We start from the raw sequence: 18,736 nt of genomic DNA, 5'->3' as shown, positions 1-18,736 counted from the left end.
CCATTTTCCTCCCAGGGGCCCAACTGTAATGGGAGTGGGTGTGGCAACTTTGGGGCAGTGGTTGGAGTGTAAAGTGGGAAAGACAGGGTCAAGTTAAGAATAATAAACTGAGTCATATCTCCTGAAGCCAAATTAGTATGTGGGGGTGGAAAGACACATGGCACTTCATGCTAGAAAGCTCCACGGGCAGTAGCTACAGTTGTGGCCTTGCCCCAGGTAGCTGTAAATGTTTAACTAGAATTACTTTTTCCGTGAGATCTTTCCACCTGATTTAAGGGAGAGAATACTGGGCTGTTTGAGACTGAACTAGAAGAAGGAAGGTCACTCTCCTGTCCTCTACTCTCAAGAGAACACATTATAAGGCTAACTTCAGTGCCTTTTCCCATCTTTAGGTAGAGAGATGAAGACTAAAATCTTCATTCTTTTAACCTTCTCTGGTGCCTGCTCGTACAGTCCTAGGGTTGGGTCTGGAGGGTATCTTAGCTTGGCTAAGTGGATCATTGGCCTTAGAGTTTCCTCATGACTTGGTGGCAGGAAGCCAGCAGGCTGGGCAGATTCTACCTTGTCTGCCATTGTGGAAAGAGAGTCCTTCCTAAGTCCTTTTCTGCTTCATCCCAACAAGTCTTTGCTTCTAGTTCCTGAGGTATGATTTGATACAGATTCACATCCTTATTTCCAGTACTTCTTTTTTTTTATTGTCTGCTGCTAAATCTGACGTTGAGCACACCTCCTAGTCTCCCAGCTGGGAGTGGGCCCTTAAGAAACATCTAGGCCTGGGTGGGATTGCTTAGTGGTTGACCCTTGGCTGGGGAAGGGGTTGCAGGTGAAGTCAGGCTGCAGAACAGGCACTTCGAACACAGGAACTAAGTTCTACAAGTGTGGAGTCTTCAGTGTAATACAGCCACACTCTTCATGCCCCTTTGACCTTCTCCCCCCTCAGTGCTGGGGTCTTCCTTGTTGAATTGAGTTGGTCAGAAAAGCATCAGACTGAGAGCACAAGCGCCGTGGTGGGCCCTGGTATGGAGGAGACATATAGCTTCTGTTCTGAATTCACTGGAGGAGGAAAAAAAGCACTAAAGAAATCTCCAAGGTGGGAGGAAGGTGAAACTGCTTCCGGTTACCATTCCCTGGGTTCTCCCTCTCTTGGGCCCGCCCTCACCATCCTGCCAATATCCCCGGCGAATGTCACCCCCTTGCTTGCCCGCTGCTCCTGGGAGGCGGTGCTGCTGCCACTCAGAGAGTTCCTTCGCATGATGCCTGGGAGCAGGATGGGGAGGGAGAGCACTAAGTGAGGGAAAGGGGCAGCCCCCGAAGGCCTGGAAGAAAACCAAGTCAGCAGATGAAGCTAGGTGGCTGCAGTCTCACCAGGGCCTGGGGGCTCGGAGCGCTGCAGGCTGTTGCGGCGGGAGGTGGGGAAGCTGCCCTTGGAGAGGCGGCGCTGACGGCTGGATAGCATGGCAGCTGGGGCCACTATACCAGGTGGGGGCTGCTTCCCAAGCCGACTGTACAGGTCCTCAATTTCCTTTTTCTGTAGTGTCTGGAGTGCTTCCACTTCTGACAAGTGCCTGAGGGTGCACAAGGGTCAGGAGAGGGCTAGCCACATACTTTGCTCTCCCCGTTTCATCTCTTGCTCTGCCATCTTCCCCAGACTCACTTTTGCCGAAGATTCTGCAGCTCAGCCCAGAACTCTTCATCCTCTCCACTGCTCTCTGATTCCTCACTACTCAGACACAGGCTGCTATAGGAGTAGTTCATCCACACTGGGCTGGGATGGCTCGGGGGTTCCTTCCCATAGTCGCCATTCTCCTCCATTCCATCTCCCAGACCCTCAGCTGCACGGTCACTCTCAGCCAGAGCCTCCCTGGTCTCCGGCCTGCCTCCCGTGCTGTCTTCTGTGTCTGAGCTCTCTGAGGTCAGGTGAGGAGTTGGAAGCTTTATAGAACTGGAGAGAGTTGGGGATGGTGGTTGAAGGAGAAGAGACTCAGCTGGTTCCTTGGATGAAGTCACTTGGAAACGCCCAACAAGTTGGGGTTTTCCTTCTGCAGGGAGACAAGGAAAGGAGGCATGGAGGATGGGAGAAATCTGGAAAGATGGAAAGCAGGTTGGAGATAATGGCCAGGAGATAGTCACTGATCAGAGAGGCCTCACCTTCAGAGATGGGGGCTAGTCTGCCTTCACCCATAAGTGGCTGAACAGGATTTGGGAAAACCTATGAAATATGGGTTTCATGAGATAGGAAATAATCCAAAATGGAGCTACCGCACCCCTCCACTTCCCTCCTTTATATCAAGTCAAGAGGACTTGATTTCCTACTCACCTCATTCTCCATCTCAGCCTCTTGGGGTAAAAGGTTCTCCTGACCACAAGGAGCTAAAGGAGAGGGAGAGGGTAGGAGCAGGCCAGGCAGAGGACTAGGAACAGCAGGTGGGGGAGCCTGGGAAAGGAGTCCAGGGGAGGGGGCTAGCAGAGACTGGGCCATAGTCATCACAGCCAGTGAGAAGGCGCTAGCTAGAGAGAGGAGAGGGGCTGCTGTGGTAGAGGGAAGTGGAGGAGGAGAGGGACAGGGAGGAAACGAAGGATTCACAGTGACCTGAGAACTACTAGGAGAGAATGGAGGTGGAGGGCTGGTGGAGAGAGAAGTCGGGGGAAACAGAGAGGACGGGTATGGAAACTCAGGTGCACTGGGGGAGGATGGAGGTGGAGAGTTGGGAAGGTGCAGTGAGGGACTCAAGGGAATCTGGGGTAATAGGGAGGAGCTAGAATTAAGTGAGGGAGAAGTGATAGGAAACATGGGGCCTGGGAAGATGGGGGCTCCAGGGGAAAATGGGTTTCCGGGAGACACAGGGGTTCCAGGAGATGGTAGGGAGGTGGAGAAGGTTCCCCAGCTCTGTTCCAGGGAGGTACTGCTCTGGAGCTCTGCTGGGGAGGAGGGAGTATTGAGATTCTAGTCCTCCACACCTGGGCCTCTTCCCAGCAACCCAGCACGGTTAGAAATCAGTACATACCACTGGATGGATCTAGGAGGGCAGGCAATGGTGCTGGCTCCTGAGGGAGAAAAAGGGACCCACAGTCACAGTGGGAAACGCTGGGAAAGCTGTGACTAGGACTGTGAGCCTTTAGGACAGCAGACATGATTGTTGAGGAGCTCAAGTACATATGCTGGAATATTTAGGGGGTAAAGGGGCATATGATGTGCCAACTTACTCTCAAATGATCCGGAAGGATAATATGAATACGGACACACAGAGGGAAGAGAGGAAGAGTGGTAAAGCTAGTCAGAAAACACCATTGGCAAATCTGGGCAAAGCATATTCAGAAGCTCTCTCTACCATGATTGCAACTTTTCTCTGCCAGTCTGAAACTATTTCAAAATAAGGAGTTGACAATATGCATTCAACACATTTTTCTAGACCAAGAGTCTGTGGCTTTCTTCATTCTCCAAGTGGGTAAGAGCCACTCTTTTACAGTCCCAGAGATGAAAAGGAATTAATCCAACTCCAAGAGCTGTTGAGGGCAACAATTTCTTCTGGAGATGTCCTGAGGCCTGACCTGAGGGGTTAATGCCTCTTCAGCAACCTCTGTGGCACCGGTATCTCTCTTCAACAGGGTTTCCACTCGCTGGATAATCTCCCGGATCCGGCTCAGGAATCCATCTCGCTCAGAGGGCAGAATGAACTCATTATATACCTGGCAAGAGTCAACAGAATGGGGAGGCGTCTCAGTTTTCTCATCTCTACCATCTGCTGCTTCTCTAAAAGCAACCACTCAAGCTAGGTGTGGTGGTGACACCTGTAATTCCCAGCACTAAGGAAGTAGAGTTAGGAAGATTTTCCATATAGTGAGTTCCGTTCCAAGGGCCGTGGATGTAGTTCAGTGGTAAGAGTCCTTGCTTAGCTTATACAACGCCCTAAAGCACATCCCGAACACCACACGCAAACTAAGAATCAAAGCTGGGTGTCAGGGCTGGGAGTGTGGCCTAGCGATAGGCCATGCTTGCCTAGCTTGCACGAAGCCCTGGGTTTGATTCCTCAGTACCACATATGCAGAAAAAGCTAGAAGTGGCACTGTGGCTCAAGAGGTAGAGCACTAGCCTTGAGCAAAAAAGTGTCCAAGGACAGTGCCCAGGTCCTGAGTTCAAGCCCCAGGTCTGGCCAAAAAAAACAAAAACAAAAAAAACACCCCCCCCCCAAAAAAAACCCTGGATGTCAGTGGCTCATGCCTGTTAATGAATGCTCACTACTCAGGAAGCTGAGAGCTGATGATTGTAGTTCAAAGCCAGCCCAGGCAAGAAAATCTGTGAGACTCTTACCTCCAATTAACCACCCAAAAAAGCCAGAAGTGGAGCTGTGGCTCAAATGATAGAACACTAACCTTGAGTAAGGAAAGTTCAGGGAAGTGCCCAGACCCTGAGTTCAAGCCCGCCCCAAGGCCAGCACACACATGTAAACACATGAACAGACACATGTACACACACACAAATAAGAATCATATCACTGCTTCTGCCAATTACAAACCTAAACAGGTATTGATTAAGTATCTTCTGTGTGACAGGGTACTGTCCTTGGTCTTTCTCAAGGCTAGAGCTCTACCACCTGAGTCACACACCACCTCTAGCTTTTTTCTACATATGTGGTACCGAGGAATTGAACCTGGGTCTTCTCAAATGCGAGGCAAGCACTCTACTACTCTAGAGCCTGAGTACTTTATATAGCACCTTACATACTTTTGGACACGATTCCTGCCCTCAGAGGGTTTGTAAAGTATACCAAACATGCCTGGTCCTGGAAGCTCACACCTATAATCTTAGCTACTCAGGAGGGTGAGATCTGAGGATAGAGGTTCAAAACCATCCTGGGCAGAAAAGCCCATGAAACTTATCTCTAATTAACCACCAAAAAAGTGAAGCTGTGGTTCAAAGTAGTAGAATACTAGCCTTGAGCAAAAGAGCTCAGGGACAGTGCCCAGGACCTGAGTTCAAGTCCCATGACCAACAACAACAACTAAAGTCACATGGTCATCTATACAATTAAGTAAAATAGGGAAATAAATTGCAAATGTCACAATCAGCTCCATGAATCCCACTGAATATCTACTATAAGCCATGCATTTTATGCTAGGTACTGTGAAAAGTATGGAAGCATGAAACAAGGTCTTAGTCTTCAGGAAACCCAAAATCTAATGGAAGAGACAAATACATAACATATAGCAAGTCACTCTGTGATAGGTAAAACGCTTAAGAACACTACTTAGGGTGAGTATAAATTTACTAGAAATAGCCGGGCGCAGTGGCTCACGCCTGTAATCCCAGCTACTCAGGAGGCTGAGATCTGAGGATCAAGGTTCAGAGCCAGCCCGGGCACAAAAGGACCTGAGAATCTTATCTCCAATTAACCTCTAGAAAATGGGAAGTGGGGCTTGGCTCAAGGGTAGGGTGGTAGCCTTGAGCTGAAGAGCTCAGGGACAGAACCTTGGCTGAGTTCAAGCCCCATGACCCACCCAAAAAAAATTACTAGAAATACTATTGTAGGGGAGGCAAGCTGTTGTTTAATGGATATAGAATTTCATACTTGCAACATGAAAACTTAGCAATCTGTTTCTGAACACTACAGAACCATACATTGAGATCAGGGAGCATGACTCAAGTATAATGCACCTGCCTAGCAACCCTGAGGCCCTGAGTTCAAACATCAGCACCAACAGATAAAAAGAGGAGGGGATTAGAATGGTAAATTTTATATTGTTTTGTGTTTTGCTCACATTTAAAAAAATGCTAAGCTGGGCACAGAAGAATGCACTTGTAATCCTAGCTACTCAGAAGGCTCCTAGCTAATCAGATTTCAATTCAAGGCCAGCCCAGACAAAAAGTACAAAGACCCTACTCTGGTAAAAAGCTGGATGTGGTGGTACACATTTGTCAATCCACATTACAGAAAGTATAAATAGAAAGGTTGTGGTCCAGGCCAGTCTAGGCAGAAAGCAACACCTTATTTGAAAAGACAGCAACAACAAAAGGGGACCAGAGATGTGGTTCAAGTGACACAATACCTGCATGCAAGGCTCTGATTCAAACCCCAGTACTGGAAAACAAAAAATCAGAAAGTCCATAACTAGTCTCTGCCAAAAATAAGTAAATAAAGCTATTATTTCAGTAAAAAGAGCAAATCATACAACCCTGATAGGGCAGAATTTGTGACAATTTCACCAGAAAGTCTTTGGAGCTGAACTTTAAAAGCAGCTTTTTTATTGAGGCTCTACCACATGTGGAACTGTTCATGCATTATACTATACTGTATTATATCAGAACATCTCTGCAAAACAAGTATTATCATTTGATGAGCACTGGAGGCTCAAAGAGCTTAAGAAACTTGCCTAAGTGGCTGGGTTACAAACTCAGTGGTAGTGTGCTTGCCTAGCACGTTAGAGGCTTCAGATCTCATCCATCATATGAAAAAGAAAGAAAAAAATGTTCCCTAGGTTCACCAAATTTCAATAGCACTGAAATACAAACTCAGGTATTAATGACAGTTTATCCTTTCTTCCATTGATTAGAAAGAGAAGAGAGGAGGGCAGAAAACAGTTTAAAGACATTTGAAAAATGGCACATTCTGAAAATAAGACTCTAAGTGGGCTGTGATTTTTAAAGATCCTGCTTCGTAATTTGAATCAGACTCTGTAACCATAGCTGGTTGTGAGCTATTTTAGGGTGAAAAGCAGCAAGATCATATCTAACTCTCAAGAGCACTCTGCTTCAGAAGAATGGATGTAAGGACATAAAATTAATTTTTTTTTGCCAGTCCTAGGATTGGGCCCAGGGCTTGAGCACTGTCCTTGGACTTTCTCAAGGCTAGCAGTCTACCACTTGTGCCTCAGCACCACTTCTGGCTTTTTGATATGTATGTGGGATCCTGAGGAATCGAACCCAGGTCTTGGTGCATGCTAGGCAAGCACTCTACCACTAGGCCAAACTCCCAGCCCTAAAAAATTTTTTTTAGAAAAAGGAGGAGGAAGGATCCTGGGTCCAAAGACAGGATAGCTTAGGCTAAATGGATTCTGAGTGGACATAAAAGTCCAGGAGAGAAAAACTCAGAGATGATATCCCTGAACAGGGGCAGAGGCAGAATGGAACTCAGCTTTTTAAGATGACCATACAGAGCTGGGAGTGTGGCCTCATGGTAGAGTGCTTGCCTAGCAGGCACGAAGCCCTGGATTGATTCCTTGGTTTCAAATACACAGAAAAAGCCAAAAGTGGTGCTGTGGTTCAAGTGGCAGAGCACTAGCCTTAAGCAAAAAGTGTCCAAGGATGTGCCTAGGCCCTGAGTTCAAGCTCCAGGACTGGCAAAAAAAAAAAATTCAGAAACCAGTGTTACTGGAAAAAAAAGTTTTGGGAGAGTTAAGAGGCTTGATGGAAAATAATAAATCTATATCAGGTGCATTATTATTATTATTTGGTTGGTCATAGGACTTGAACTCTGAGCCTGGGCACTGTCCCTGAGTTATTCAGCTCAAGGCCACTACTCTACCCCTTGAGCCACAGCACCATTTCTGGTTTTCTAGTGATTAATTGGAGATAAAAGTCTCACAGACTTGAGTGTCCAGGCTGGCTTTGAACCTCGATCCTCAGATCTCAGCCTGAGTAACTAGGATTACAGACGCAAACCACTGTGCCTGACTTAGGTGCATTATTTTTTTGTCCTGAACATAAAGTAATAGGGGAGCGATTTCAGAGAGCTGATAATACCTGATATTTTTCTTTTCTTTTTCTTTTTCTTTTTCCTTTATTTCTTTTGGAGGAGGTGCCTGTTTTGTGAATTGAACTCAGGGGCGTAGGCATTGTTCCTGAGCTTCTTTTGCTCAAGGCTAGCACTCTACCACTTGAGTCCCACTCCTTCCTGCTGCCCTGGCCAGACTTTTACCTCCAACCTCAGTGCTACCTGTAGATTTTTCTGAGTAGTTTATTAGAGGTAAGAGTCTCACAAACTTTCATGCCCAGGTTGGCTTTGAACCACAATCCTCAGATCTCAACCTCCCAAATAGCTAGAATTGCAGACATGAGCCACAAGTACACAGCTACCTGATGTTTTTCTCCTCCCTTCTATTCCCATCACTCCAAAGGCTGGTATCTACTAACCCACTCACAAAAACCTGTGTGTGTGCGCACGCATGCATGCACATGTCTATGCACTTGAACCATATCTCCACTTCCAGGTTTTTGCTGGTTCATTGGAGATCAGACTCTCTCAGATTTGTCTGCCTGAACTGTCTTTGAGTCCTGATCCTTATAACTCAGCCCCCAGAGAAGGCATGAGCCATGCGCGCTGGCTCAGAAAGACCTAACGAAAGTTGGTGTTGTCTTATGTTGGCTTACCATATGCCACCTCCTTGAAAGTCTTGACTCAGTTTATTATTATTATTATTATTATTATTATTATTATTATTATTATTATTATTTGCCAGTCCTGGGCTTGGGCTCAGAGCCTGAGCACTGTCCGTGGACTTTCTCAAGGCTAGAGCTCTACCACTTGAGCCTCAGCACCACTTCTGGCTTTTTTTTCTATGTATGTGGTACTTGTGCATGCTAGGTAAGCACTCTACCACTAGGCCAAACTCCCAGCCCTTTACTCAGTTTTTAGTAGCATCTTCCTACCTTTCTGGTGCTATCTCGGTGTCCTTCCATTCTCTGTTGCCCTTCCCTTTCTGGAACAGATAACATCTGCTGAGACACTCTCAGACCCTCTATGTGTCTGATCTTGCAGTTCAATGTTTTCACTTTCAATTCTGTATCAATAGCTTATAAATCCACTTCTCTTCATCTCTGCCTCAATTTATATCCCACTGCTTTAAAGGACTTTGCCCGTGCCCTACTCAAGCTCATCATGACCCCTGAGAAAGCCTAATTTCTTTCCCAATTTCCTCTCTCATTGGGTGGTTTACTCCTCTTCATTCCTCCAAACTATGTCGCCCTTGATGTCCCCTCTTCTTAACTTCTTATCACATCAACTCAGCAAATATTGATTGGGAAAATGTACTGCACTATTTCAATAGGTTGGTAGATTACAGAGCAATTTTTTTCTTGATTCATCCCTCAGATTTGTGCCCCCATATCCATTCTCAACCCATCCACATCTGGCTTTTTCTTTTTTTTGTTCACCCCCAGCTGGATTCCCTAGGGACAGTCCCTTCCCATATTCCATGCCTGAATGGTCTTTATAAAACCTATTCTCATCATATTCCATCCTTTCTAATACTTAATATAGGATCTCTTGCCAGGTGCTGGTGGCTCACACTTGTAATACCAGCTACTCAAGAGGCTGAAATCTGAGGACTGGTTCAAACCAGTAGGAAAGTCCACGAGACTCTTATCTCCAATCAAACACCAAAAAGTCAGTGGAACTGTGGCTCAAGTGGTAGAGTGCTAGCTGTGAGCAAAAATGCTAATATATGATAATAGGTGATAATATGTGATCTATGTTCACTTGACCTGCCCATATGTACATCCCACACTTTCCCATAAGAGCCCTTACTTCCAGTGGAAGTGGTTTTTCATGAAATCTTTCCAGCACCAAAATCCAAGATAACCCCTTCTTGCAATGTCTTTCCTTATATTACACCTCTGCTCCTACAACCTTTCCCTACTTCTCTTATCCATCAGTCAAGACTGATGAGTGGGAAAGTCCCGCTCCTTCCTGCTGCCCTACCTTTACCTCCAACCTCAATGTAACAAACACTTCCACACACAGCACTTACCTTCCCTGGTGTCAGTCTCAAATTGCTCCAGCTGAGGAGCCAAACCCAAGTGGATAAACAGAAAATCTTCCCCCAAACAAGGCTGAGACATTTACAGTCTCACCATGCTAAGTGATGTCAACTTGTATTTTATAAGCACTTGTGGGATCGGAGTAGTTCTATCTCAGTGAACATCAGGAGGGCAATACTTGTCCAGGATCCAATTACTACGTTCTCATCTCTCACCATGGCAGCTGCAATCTCTTCTGGGCTGTCCCCATCCAGATCGAACCGGAAGGTCACCATCTTGCTGTTGTGGGTCTGAAGCTGGCATTCAACCACTCTGTCACTCTGGTCTGAGACCTTCAGAGTCAAAGACAGTAGAGGTCATTGCTTGGGTCTCTATCATGTGTTCAAACTCTAATCCAGCCAGATGATGGTGGCCTTGGACTTGGAGAGTAGACTCTAACCCCAAAATTTCATTGTTAGTTATTAGACTGGCTGCCTCATTGGGTACCTCCTCCTCCTTCCCCTTACAGTTGCCTTCTGGCCCTGTAGATTATTTTTCATCTCCTTACACTAGTGACCCGAAGCCGGGATCGGGGTCTGCGCCGGAGATTCTTCCCTGGAGGTCTCCTCATCTGTCCCATACCTTCTCCCATGTCACTGAGGCCCGAAGCTGCATCTGAGGCATAACTAGAAGAGGACAAGGAGATGGGTATGGCTGACTACACACTGGGATCTCAGAGCTCTGTATGATCCACTCTGGCACCTCCCAGCTCATACCAGAACATACCTGTCCCCAGGAGAAAAGTCACTGCCAGGGCCAGATCGTGGAATAGACAAGGCAAAACCCTGAAAAAAGGTAAGAGTTCATGAGGTCAGGGGACAATAGCTGTTAGGATCCGGGAGATGGTGGTAAGAATGCTCAGAGGACTCTAGGGAGATGGATCCAGAGAAGATTCAGACAAGAGTGGTAGATTTCTAGGGACATGAGGATATGCTTGGGTGGAGGTGTCATAGGATGACAGACATCTTGTCATGGCTGAGAGTTCCCATGTAACCCCTTCTCACCGAGGGCAGGCACAGATGAGACTCAGCAGGGCTGGATGGCACGACCACAGGGGGCTGAAGGGCAGGGTCTGAGGCATCCAGGAAGCCAGAAGAACTGAGGTAGCCATCAGTCTCACAATCAGCTGATGAGGGGCGGAAACAGATCAAAATAAATAAATAGACCTGGAGGCAGCCTGAGTGAGCAGGCAGAGAGCTATGGGAGAGTTCTTCCTGAGAAGGAAGTCGGGGGAAGTATCAGGGTTGTTAGGTCACACTTTGATGAGGTGTCAGAGGCTAAGTGTTCTGGCACCTAAGTCCCAAAGTGCAGGTAACTTACAGGTGGTAGATGAGTAGCTAGCATGACGGAAGAGGAAGGACTGGTGTTGGTCTGCCTCTGGCTCCTCAGACTCAGGGGGGAAAGCAGTGGAAGGACCAGGAGTCATGGAGACAGTTGCTGGTGGAGGTCCTGGCTCTGGTGTGAGGGCCTCCAACTCTCTGGCTTTTCGAAGCTTCTCACGCTTTCGCTGGATAGCAGCAACCCGCTCACGAACTGCACGGGCCACTGGCTGATAATCAGCTTCACACACCAACCCCAAGGCAACCTGGAGTCAGGAAGGTGAGGAAGACAGTTTGGACCTCCTCAAAGATCAGGACACCTTGAGAGCACCAAGATTTAGGAGGAAAATAAGCAAGCAAGCAAGCAAGCAAGCAAGCAAGCAAGCAAGCAAGCAAGCAAGAAAGAAAGAAAGATAAAGATTTAGGAGGAAGGAAAGTGGCAACAGGGTTTATTAGTGATCATGTATTAATTTCTCACTATATTAGTTAATTAGTGACTCCTACCCTCATAATCATCCTGTTAATAACATTGTGTTATAATCTCTCTCTCTCTCTCTTTTTTTTTTTCGATATGGAATCTTGGTGTATATAGCTTAGCCTAGCCTCAGACTCTCAATTTTCCTGCCTTAGCTTCCTGAGTGCTGGGATTACAGCATGTAAGCCCCATCTGGCTTACATAATTCTTATAGCCCATTTTAGAGAAAAGCAAATTAAGTAACAAATTCATGATTACACTGTAAATCAATGGTTTTAATGTATGTGGCAGTGGACGTGACAATATCTAGTTGCCACAACCAAAAGATAGGTGCTAGGTAGAACCTAGCATCTGCTGAGCGCTAGTGTCTCATCATGTAATCCTAAATACTCAGGAGGCCAAGATCTGAGGATTGCAGTTTGCAGCAATGCTTGGGGCAGAAAAGTCCCTGAGACTTTTATCTCCAATTAACCATCAAAAAGCCAGAGATGAAGTGAAGGTGTGGTTCAAATGGTAGAGCACCAGTTTCGAGTATAAAAGCCAGGCAAGAGAAGAGTGCAAGGGTTTGAGTTCAAGTTCCAGTCCTGGCAGAAAGGATGGAGGAGGAAGAGGAGGAAGAGGAGGAGGAGATTGTTCCCAGCATCTTACAATATCCAGCATTGTACCCAAAGGAAGATGTCAACGGTGCCAAGTAAAAATCCTTTATAAGTATTGAGTCAAGATTCAAACACAGTCTCAGGCTCTTGATCCACTGCAGATGACCTTTGCCCTTGAAACTTCAATTTCTCTACTGAGAATCTGACAGTTCCTCTACTCAGATGTTCCTAAACCAGGACCCAAGCTTCTGTCCCAGCATTCTCTACTTCCCCATATATATCTCCACTTCTACCAGCATCCATCCATCTCATCCTCTTTCCTTCTCTTCTAGCTTTGCTGTGTAAGTCAAGCAAGTGGTGCCTCACATCTGAATTACCTGAATTTAAATCCAGCTTTGTCACTTATTATTCACTTGAGACCTTAAACAAGATAGTCAACCTCTTTAAATCTGCATTTCCTCATCAACAGAACAAAATTACTCTCCATGAAGGTCTGGTAGCCATAATCAAATGCATGGGAATGTGTTTTTAAGCCCCTTGGAAAACCTGGAGTATTCACAAGCTCCTACTGTGAGCTGAGCCCATGAAAAATCAATTTGGAAAAATATACTCCTTTGCCTTTAGGGAGTTTCTAGTGAAGTGGAGGAGAAAGATCGGAATGTATTAAAAAAAAAAAAAAGTCAAGACCCATGGCTTGCAGCTGTAATCGAGGACTCACTGACAGGGAACGAAGTATTTAACTTTGACTGTAAAGGACAAGGCTTCCTGGAATCGGAAAGTCGCCAGCGCTTGGCGACTGGTACTGAAAGATTTTTTGAAATCTTAGCTCTGCGTGGTTCTGATCATGGAAGAAGAAAAAAAAAAAAGAGGAAAGATGGGGAAAGGAAGGAATCAACAGAGACATCGTTAGGAGACATCCAGGCTAAACGCATCCGCAGGAGGTCAACCGGAGAGGTGGGAGGATTCGGGTCTCTGCGGAGGAACCGTGCGTCCTGGTGGATGAAAGGGCGGAGAGGGGGAGGAGACGCCCGGAGGACGTGCCCGGTTCTGGTCACCCGAGGTGCTTTGGAGAAACCCTTTACACACACACCGGACCACATCATCCTCGGTCCTCCACTCACCATCTCCTGTGCCACCTCCTCCGCCGCGTCCCGACCCAGCTGGAACAGGAACTCGATGGCCTGGTTGTCCCTGGGGCGCCCCCCGCGCCGCGCATCCTCCATCCGCAGCCAGAGCTTGAGGCCGGGCTTCTCGCCATCGTCCTCCTCGGCCAGCTCCACGTGCACGCCGCGCTCCTCGCGGAAGAAGGCGTGGGCCAGGAGATCCTGGATGGTGAACCTGGGGGACCTCGGGGCAGTGAGACCAGCCTGCTTCCAGCCGCCCCAGCCCTGGCCCTGGACCCCAGCCCTGCCCCTGGACCCCAGCTCTGCCCCTGGACCCCAGCTCTGCCCCTGGACCCCAGCCCTGCCCCTGGACCCCAGCTCTGCCCCTGGACCCCACCTCTCATTCTTATCCGTGCGAATGCAGCCTTCGATGATCTCCTTCACCTCAGGCATCTTCACCTTGTAGAAGCTGTTTGGCTTTGTGCCCTGCGGGAAGGGTGGGGGCGGGGTAGAGGAAGGGGTTGCAAGAGACCTTAGGTTCTCTGGGGCCCAACTTTCGGCTGGACACCTCCACCGCCCGCAGTGTACTAAGTTGTCAAAGTTTGGCGGCTGGTATGGAAAGATTTGATTTTTTTTTTTTTTTTTGCCAGTCCTGGGCTTGAGCTCAGGGCCTGAGCACTGTCCTTGGACTTTCTCAAGGCTAGAGCTCTACCACTTGAGCCACAACACCACTACTGGCTTTTTTCTATGTATGTGATACTGAGGACTCGAATCCTGGTCTTCGTGCATGCTAGGCAAGCACTCTACCACTAGGTCAAACTCTCAGCCGAAAGATTTGATTTCAAATCCCAGTCTCCACACACACTGTGACCTTGAAACAAGGCTCCTGCTTGACTTTTTTTTTTTTTCATTTGAAAAACGCAGGGCAGAATTTTTGCCAGGCTCACTTTGAGGGGGCAACTCAAAGGATCAGATAACAATTGGGTTTAAAACTCTTGGCAAACTCTTGGAAATGCTACAACACATCATCATCATCATCATCATCATCATCATCATCATCATCATCATCATCACTGTTTCCAAAGAGCTCGCACTGGGGGAAGCATGTGTGCATCAGCAATTCTTCTATGTTCACCAGTGCAACTCTGTGTCTAGCCTATCTCCATAACAGAAAAAGGCACCGACGGCTGGCTGCTCGGAGCAGAAAGTGGGAGGGCCACCTGGAAGCCCCTCCTCCACCCTCCCCAGCCCCACCCCTCTCACCGAAGTGACCTTGCGGTAGATTTGCGCTGCATTCTGGCACTCGGAGTACGGATACTCCGAGGTAGCCATCTCCAGCATGCACATGCCGAATGCATACACGTCCACAGCCTCGTCGTACTTTTCCTCGTACATCTCAGGGGCCATGAATTCCGGGGTCCCTGGAGGATCCACAACAGGATTCAGGCTGCTGAGCCTTCCTTCAAGCATGGTCCCTCCACTTGGGCATACCTTGGGTAGGCAGTTCAGGGGGCAACCCCAGGAATTCTGGAGTGCAAGTGACTAACCCCAACCTATACAGTGTGTGCTGGCGTGGGGGAGATGCCATAGGTCCTCTCAGTGTCCCCATGGTCTCCTGGTTCCATGGGGAGATGGAGGAATGGCAAGGACCCTCCGGGAGGCACGTACCAATGACGCTCTTGGCAAAGGAGGCACGCTTGAGAGTTGCCAGGCCCAGATCCCCGATTTTGACAGAGCCCGTGGGGCCGGTGATGAAGACGTTGTCACACTTGAGGTCCCGGTGCAGGATGGGGGGGACCCGGGAGTGCAGGAAATGAAGGCCCCGTAAGATTTGGCGACTCCAGCGCTGAAGGACACGGGGCTTCATCTCTCGGAACCGCCTCAAGTAGCTAAGAGAGGGGCGCACACCGGAATCCCTTGTGATTCCCCACTGGAAAGTTACCCTCAGCCCCTTTCTTGTTCTTGTCTCTACATCCTTTGCCCTCAATTTTCAACCTAGGTCCTTACAGGGCCCCTGAGAGAAATGGGGGGAGGGGGTCCTTGAGTAGATAGACAGGAGGTTACAAAATAGTTTGGGTGTAACTTTGCAGATAGGGCCTCAGCCAAGGTGCTGTGGGAACAGAGGAAGGGATGACTAACCGTCTCAAGCATGGGGGAGGGCTTCACAGAGGAAATAATTTTTCTGTTTTGAAGTAGGAGTAGAAGTTCAAGGGTGAAGGGGGGCTGGGATGGAGACTTTCCAGGCAAAGACGCAGACCCGTGCTCAAAAGACACAGACATTTGCAAGGCTGGGTGGGAGGAGTGGCTGGGAATTCTGTTTGTTTGGGACTTAGGCTGAAGAAAGATGAGGTAGGATCCTTGGACTTTGTGAATAAGTTAGTCAGTGTGGACTTTATGTCCAGGACGGTGGGAAATCTTGCAGAGATTTTTCAGGAGGGAGTCAGAAGGTTAGATTTACCACTGGAAAAGATCCTCATCTCCAGGAAGATAGGGTAGATTTAGGGAGGGCAGAGTCCATAAAGTCCTTTTCAGTTGCTGCTGTTCGGGCTCCAGGTCAGGGAGGCGCCAGCAAGGTGGGGCCAAGGGTAGAGTGAAAGCCCAGTGGGAAGACTTAAAGAGGGACTTTTAGAGATCAATCTTGGGGGTAGTGGCAGAACTAAGATACCCCAGTTTTTGACTGCCATTCTGAGTGCACATTGGCATCTATCCATCCAGGCAATCTGGTGGGAGCGAGATAGTGAAACTGATTTTAAACACCGGGTGTAGGGAGTTTCAGGAGCGATGCCCCCCCTCAATCCCCCCACCCAGACCAAAGCTCACGTCTTGAGTGTGCCTGAAGTCATCAGTTCCGTGACCAGCACGATGCAAACCTGGCCCTTCAGCACCGACTTCCACGAATCGTAGAAGCGGACGATGTTGGGGTGCTGCAGCCCCTTGAGCATCTCCACCTCCTCTGAAAAGCGCTGCCGCTCTGCTCGAGATAGTTTCCGAGTCTATGGGAAGGGGGATGGGGAGTGGGGAGTGTGCGTCAGACCCCGACCCTAAAGGAGGACTGGACACCTGGTGTGGAGCTGCGGGAAGGGATGCGGATTGGAGTCCACAGATGGGGTCGAGTTGGTAAGATCGCTCCCCGAACAGGCTGCATCCCCCCCCATACCAAAAACTCTTGGTCCTTTTGGGTTGCTCTAAAGATACACCCATCCTTGGACTGGGTCGGCCCCCTAGAACCTCTTCTGGATACAAGCGCCTTTATGCAGCCCGGTCCGGGAACCTGGAGCTCAATAGCGCCTTTGTGGCCGTCCTGGCCGGCCACAGGGTGGGAGGGGGTGCCCGGCAGCGGGCAGGCAGGCAGCAGGCTCACCGCGGACAGGGAATTGGGGCCCGCCAAGGGGTTGGCCCCAGAAATTAGGAACTGGTAGATTCAAAAAGAAGGCGGAGGACTGAGGAGTAAGGTACGGAGAAAGAAATTATCCAGGACCAAGCACCAACTGACTGCCTCCCCCCACCCCACCATGGCTGTCCCTCCCTCTCTCCCCCCTCTAATTTGGCCGCTTCTCTTGGACTGGCCTACAGCCTGGGGCGGGGTACTGGCAGGCGCAAGGGCTGAGACCCATGCCAGGGCTAAAGTGAAGGGACTCTTCTCTCAGGCTTTTGTCCTCCAGGCTGGATGGATCTGAACTTTCTGGACTACAGCTGTGCTCCCCTCACTCATCTGTAGAGAGTGGTGGGAGGAAGAACCCCCACCAATGTCTTTCTGAAGTTCAAGAGCTTAGCCTTTGGATGTGAGAGGAGACAGCTCAGGTAGGCAGAGGATAGAAACCAGGGCTGGAGTTTCCTGTCCTCCCTCTCTCGGCAGCTGTGGAGAAATCCAGAAGTCTGACTGCTCCAGAAAGAGCCTAGGAGAGTAACATTCTGCCACAAGTTTCCCCCATCCTTCTGGAGGGGGAAAGGACCCTGGCCCAGCTCCTGCTTGAAGTATCCCAGACTCTTAAGTCTACAAAGAGGGAGGAGGAAAAGCAAGATGATTAGAATTGCAACTTCTGGACTTAGGGGAAAGGGAGTGGAAGAGACAGAGTGGGCACCCCGTGCAGGAAACTGGTGGGGCCAGTTCCCCACAGATCTGAACTGGCTTTCCCACCCAATTTCTCGTTGTTTCCCAACTCTCCCGGATTCGTAAGGAGACTTGGACGTGAGAATGTTCATGCCACCATGAACAGTCTATGGTGGAGGAGAACCTTTTGATCCCTTTGATCCCACCCAGAGTCAGCCAGGTCACCCTCCAAGGACAGTAGGAAAGTTGGCAAGGAAAACACAGCTTCCCCTTGATGCTGTTGACCGGGTCTCCCTTCCTAAGACCTCCACAGGGTCCCAACCCTCGAGGTGCACTGAGGGGGCGCCCAGCCGCACCTGCAGCTCACACCAGGCCACCTCTACCGTGGTGTCGGTGTCTAGCCCTCGATACACCGTCTTGAAGGAACCACGTCCAATCTCGATGTCAAATTTGAGGTATCGGCCGTCTGGGGACGTTGCCACAGCCTGCGTCTCAGTGTCCTCCTTTTCTTCCTGCTCGCGCCGCCGCTCCTGGGCCTTGGCATCTGGGACCCTCGGTGGCTCCCCCAGCCCCGGGTCTCCTGTGGGTCCCTTGAATTCGGGGCGCACTTGATCTGTCGCCTCCACAGAATTCCCTCCAGTCCACGTACCCTCGGGGGGCTCTTTGGAACTGGACGGTGAGATTTTCGTGGGGCCCGGACAAGCAGAGTCCGGAGGATCGGGGGGTTCCGGAACGAGTGAGGTTGGCTGGGACCAAGAGCTCAGCAGACCCAAGTCGACGGAGCTGCGGCGGCTAGGACGGGACGAGCGCGGCCGGGGCTCAGCCTTCCCGGAGAAGCGGCGCGCGCGGCGAGGCGGGGGGCCCAGGCGGGGTGGCCCCGATGGGGCGAGGAGCTGTGGAGGCCGCAGGGCCAGGTCGGCCTCCGCCTGGGACATGGGGACCGCGGTCTCTGTGGTCCTCGGTGCAAGCATGGGGAAAGGGCCGAGCAACGCAGGCCGGAGAGGTGGCGGGACAGGCGGACCGGCCGGGTGCGCAGCTCTGGCTGAGCAGCTGGCGCCCCAACCCCGGGCTGGGCGGCCGCGGCCCCGCCCCCGGCCCCGCCTTCACCCCCCAGGGCCGCCCCTTCTGAGCCAGGACCTGCCCCGAGCCTGCCGAGAGCCGAGCCGCTGCTGCCGTGCGCCCTCCTCTGCCCACAACCCACTTTCCATCTCTTTCCACCCAAGAGTTGAGCGGGGGGGGGGGGGGGGGGGGGGGGGAAGCGGCGGCACCTCCCGCACTGGGCCAGAAAACCTGTTTAGGGTGGCAGAGCAGGAAGACGACGTTGCAGCAGGGAGAGGAGACTGACCATGATCTGCAGACGATGGTCCGGGGGTGTGGAGGGGGAGGCCACCACTGGCCT

At 49.8% G+C, this 18,736-nt stretch overlaps 1 protein-coding gene across 2 annotated transcripts; it reads right to left on the bottom strand.

Annotated features, from left to right (window-relative positions):
* Nucleotides 1-673: 673 nt before the first annotated feature.
* Wnk4 (WNK lysine deficient protein kinase 4) lies at nucleotides 674-18,354 on the bottom strand. Of its 2 annotated transcripts, XM_090350932.1 has the most exons (19): nucleotides 17,694-18,354; nucleotides 16,107-16,279; nucleotides 14,955-15,175; nucleotides 14,550-14,707; nucleotides 13,684-13,772; nucleotides 13,305-13,521; nucleotides 11,114-11,378; nucleotides 10,798-10,919; nucleotides 10,520-10,578; nucleotides 10,302-10,419; nucleotides 9,970-10,086; nucleotides 3,550-3,687; nucleotides 3,006-3,045; nucleotides 2,318-2,916; nucleotides 2,149-2,209; nucleotides 1,655-2,039; nucleotides 1,366-1,565; nucleotides 1,160-1,257; nucleotides 674-1,053 (listed from the first exon to the last, which is right to left on the bottom strand). In XM_090350932.1, the coding sequence occupies exons 1-19, from the start codon at nucleotides 18,306-18,308 to the stop codon at nucleotides 1,051-1,053; spliced, it is 3,678 nt and encodes a 1,225-aa protein (XP_090207058.1). In that variant the 5' UTR covers nucleotides 18,309-18,354; the 3' UTR covers nucleotides 674-1,050. The 2 variants fall into 2 exon arrangements, with proteins under 2 accessions (XP_090207058.1, XP_090207056.1); XM_090350930.1 differs by having other exon boundaries at nucleotides 674-1,257.
* Nucleotides 18,355-18,736: the final 382 nt, after the last annotated feature.

The sequence above is a fragment of the Megascapheus bottae genome, chromosome 17, assembly GCF_031878675.1.
Source record: "Megascapheus bottae isolate mThoBot1 chromosome 17, mThoBot2.hap1, whole genome shotgun sequence".
NCBI classification, from domain to species: Eukaryota; Metazoa; Chordata; class Mammalia; order Rodentia; family Geomyidae; genus Megascapheus; species Megascapheus bottae.
Note: the sequence above shows the minus strand (reverse complement) of the source record. Positions and strands in the feature narration are given on the sequence as shown.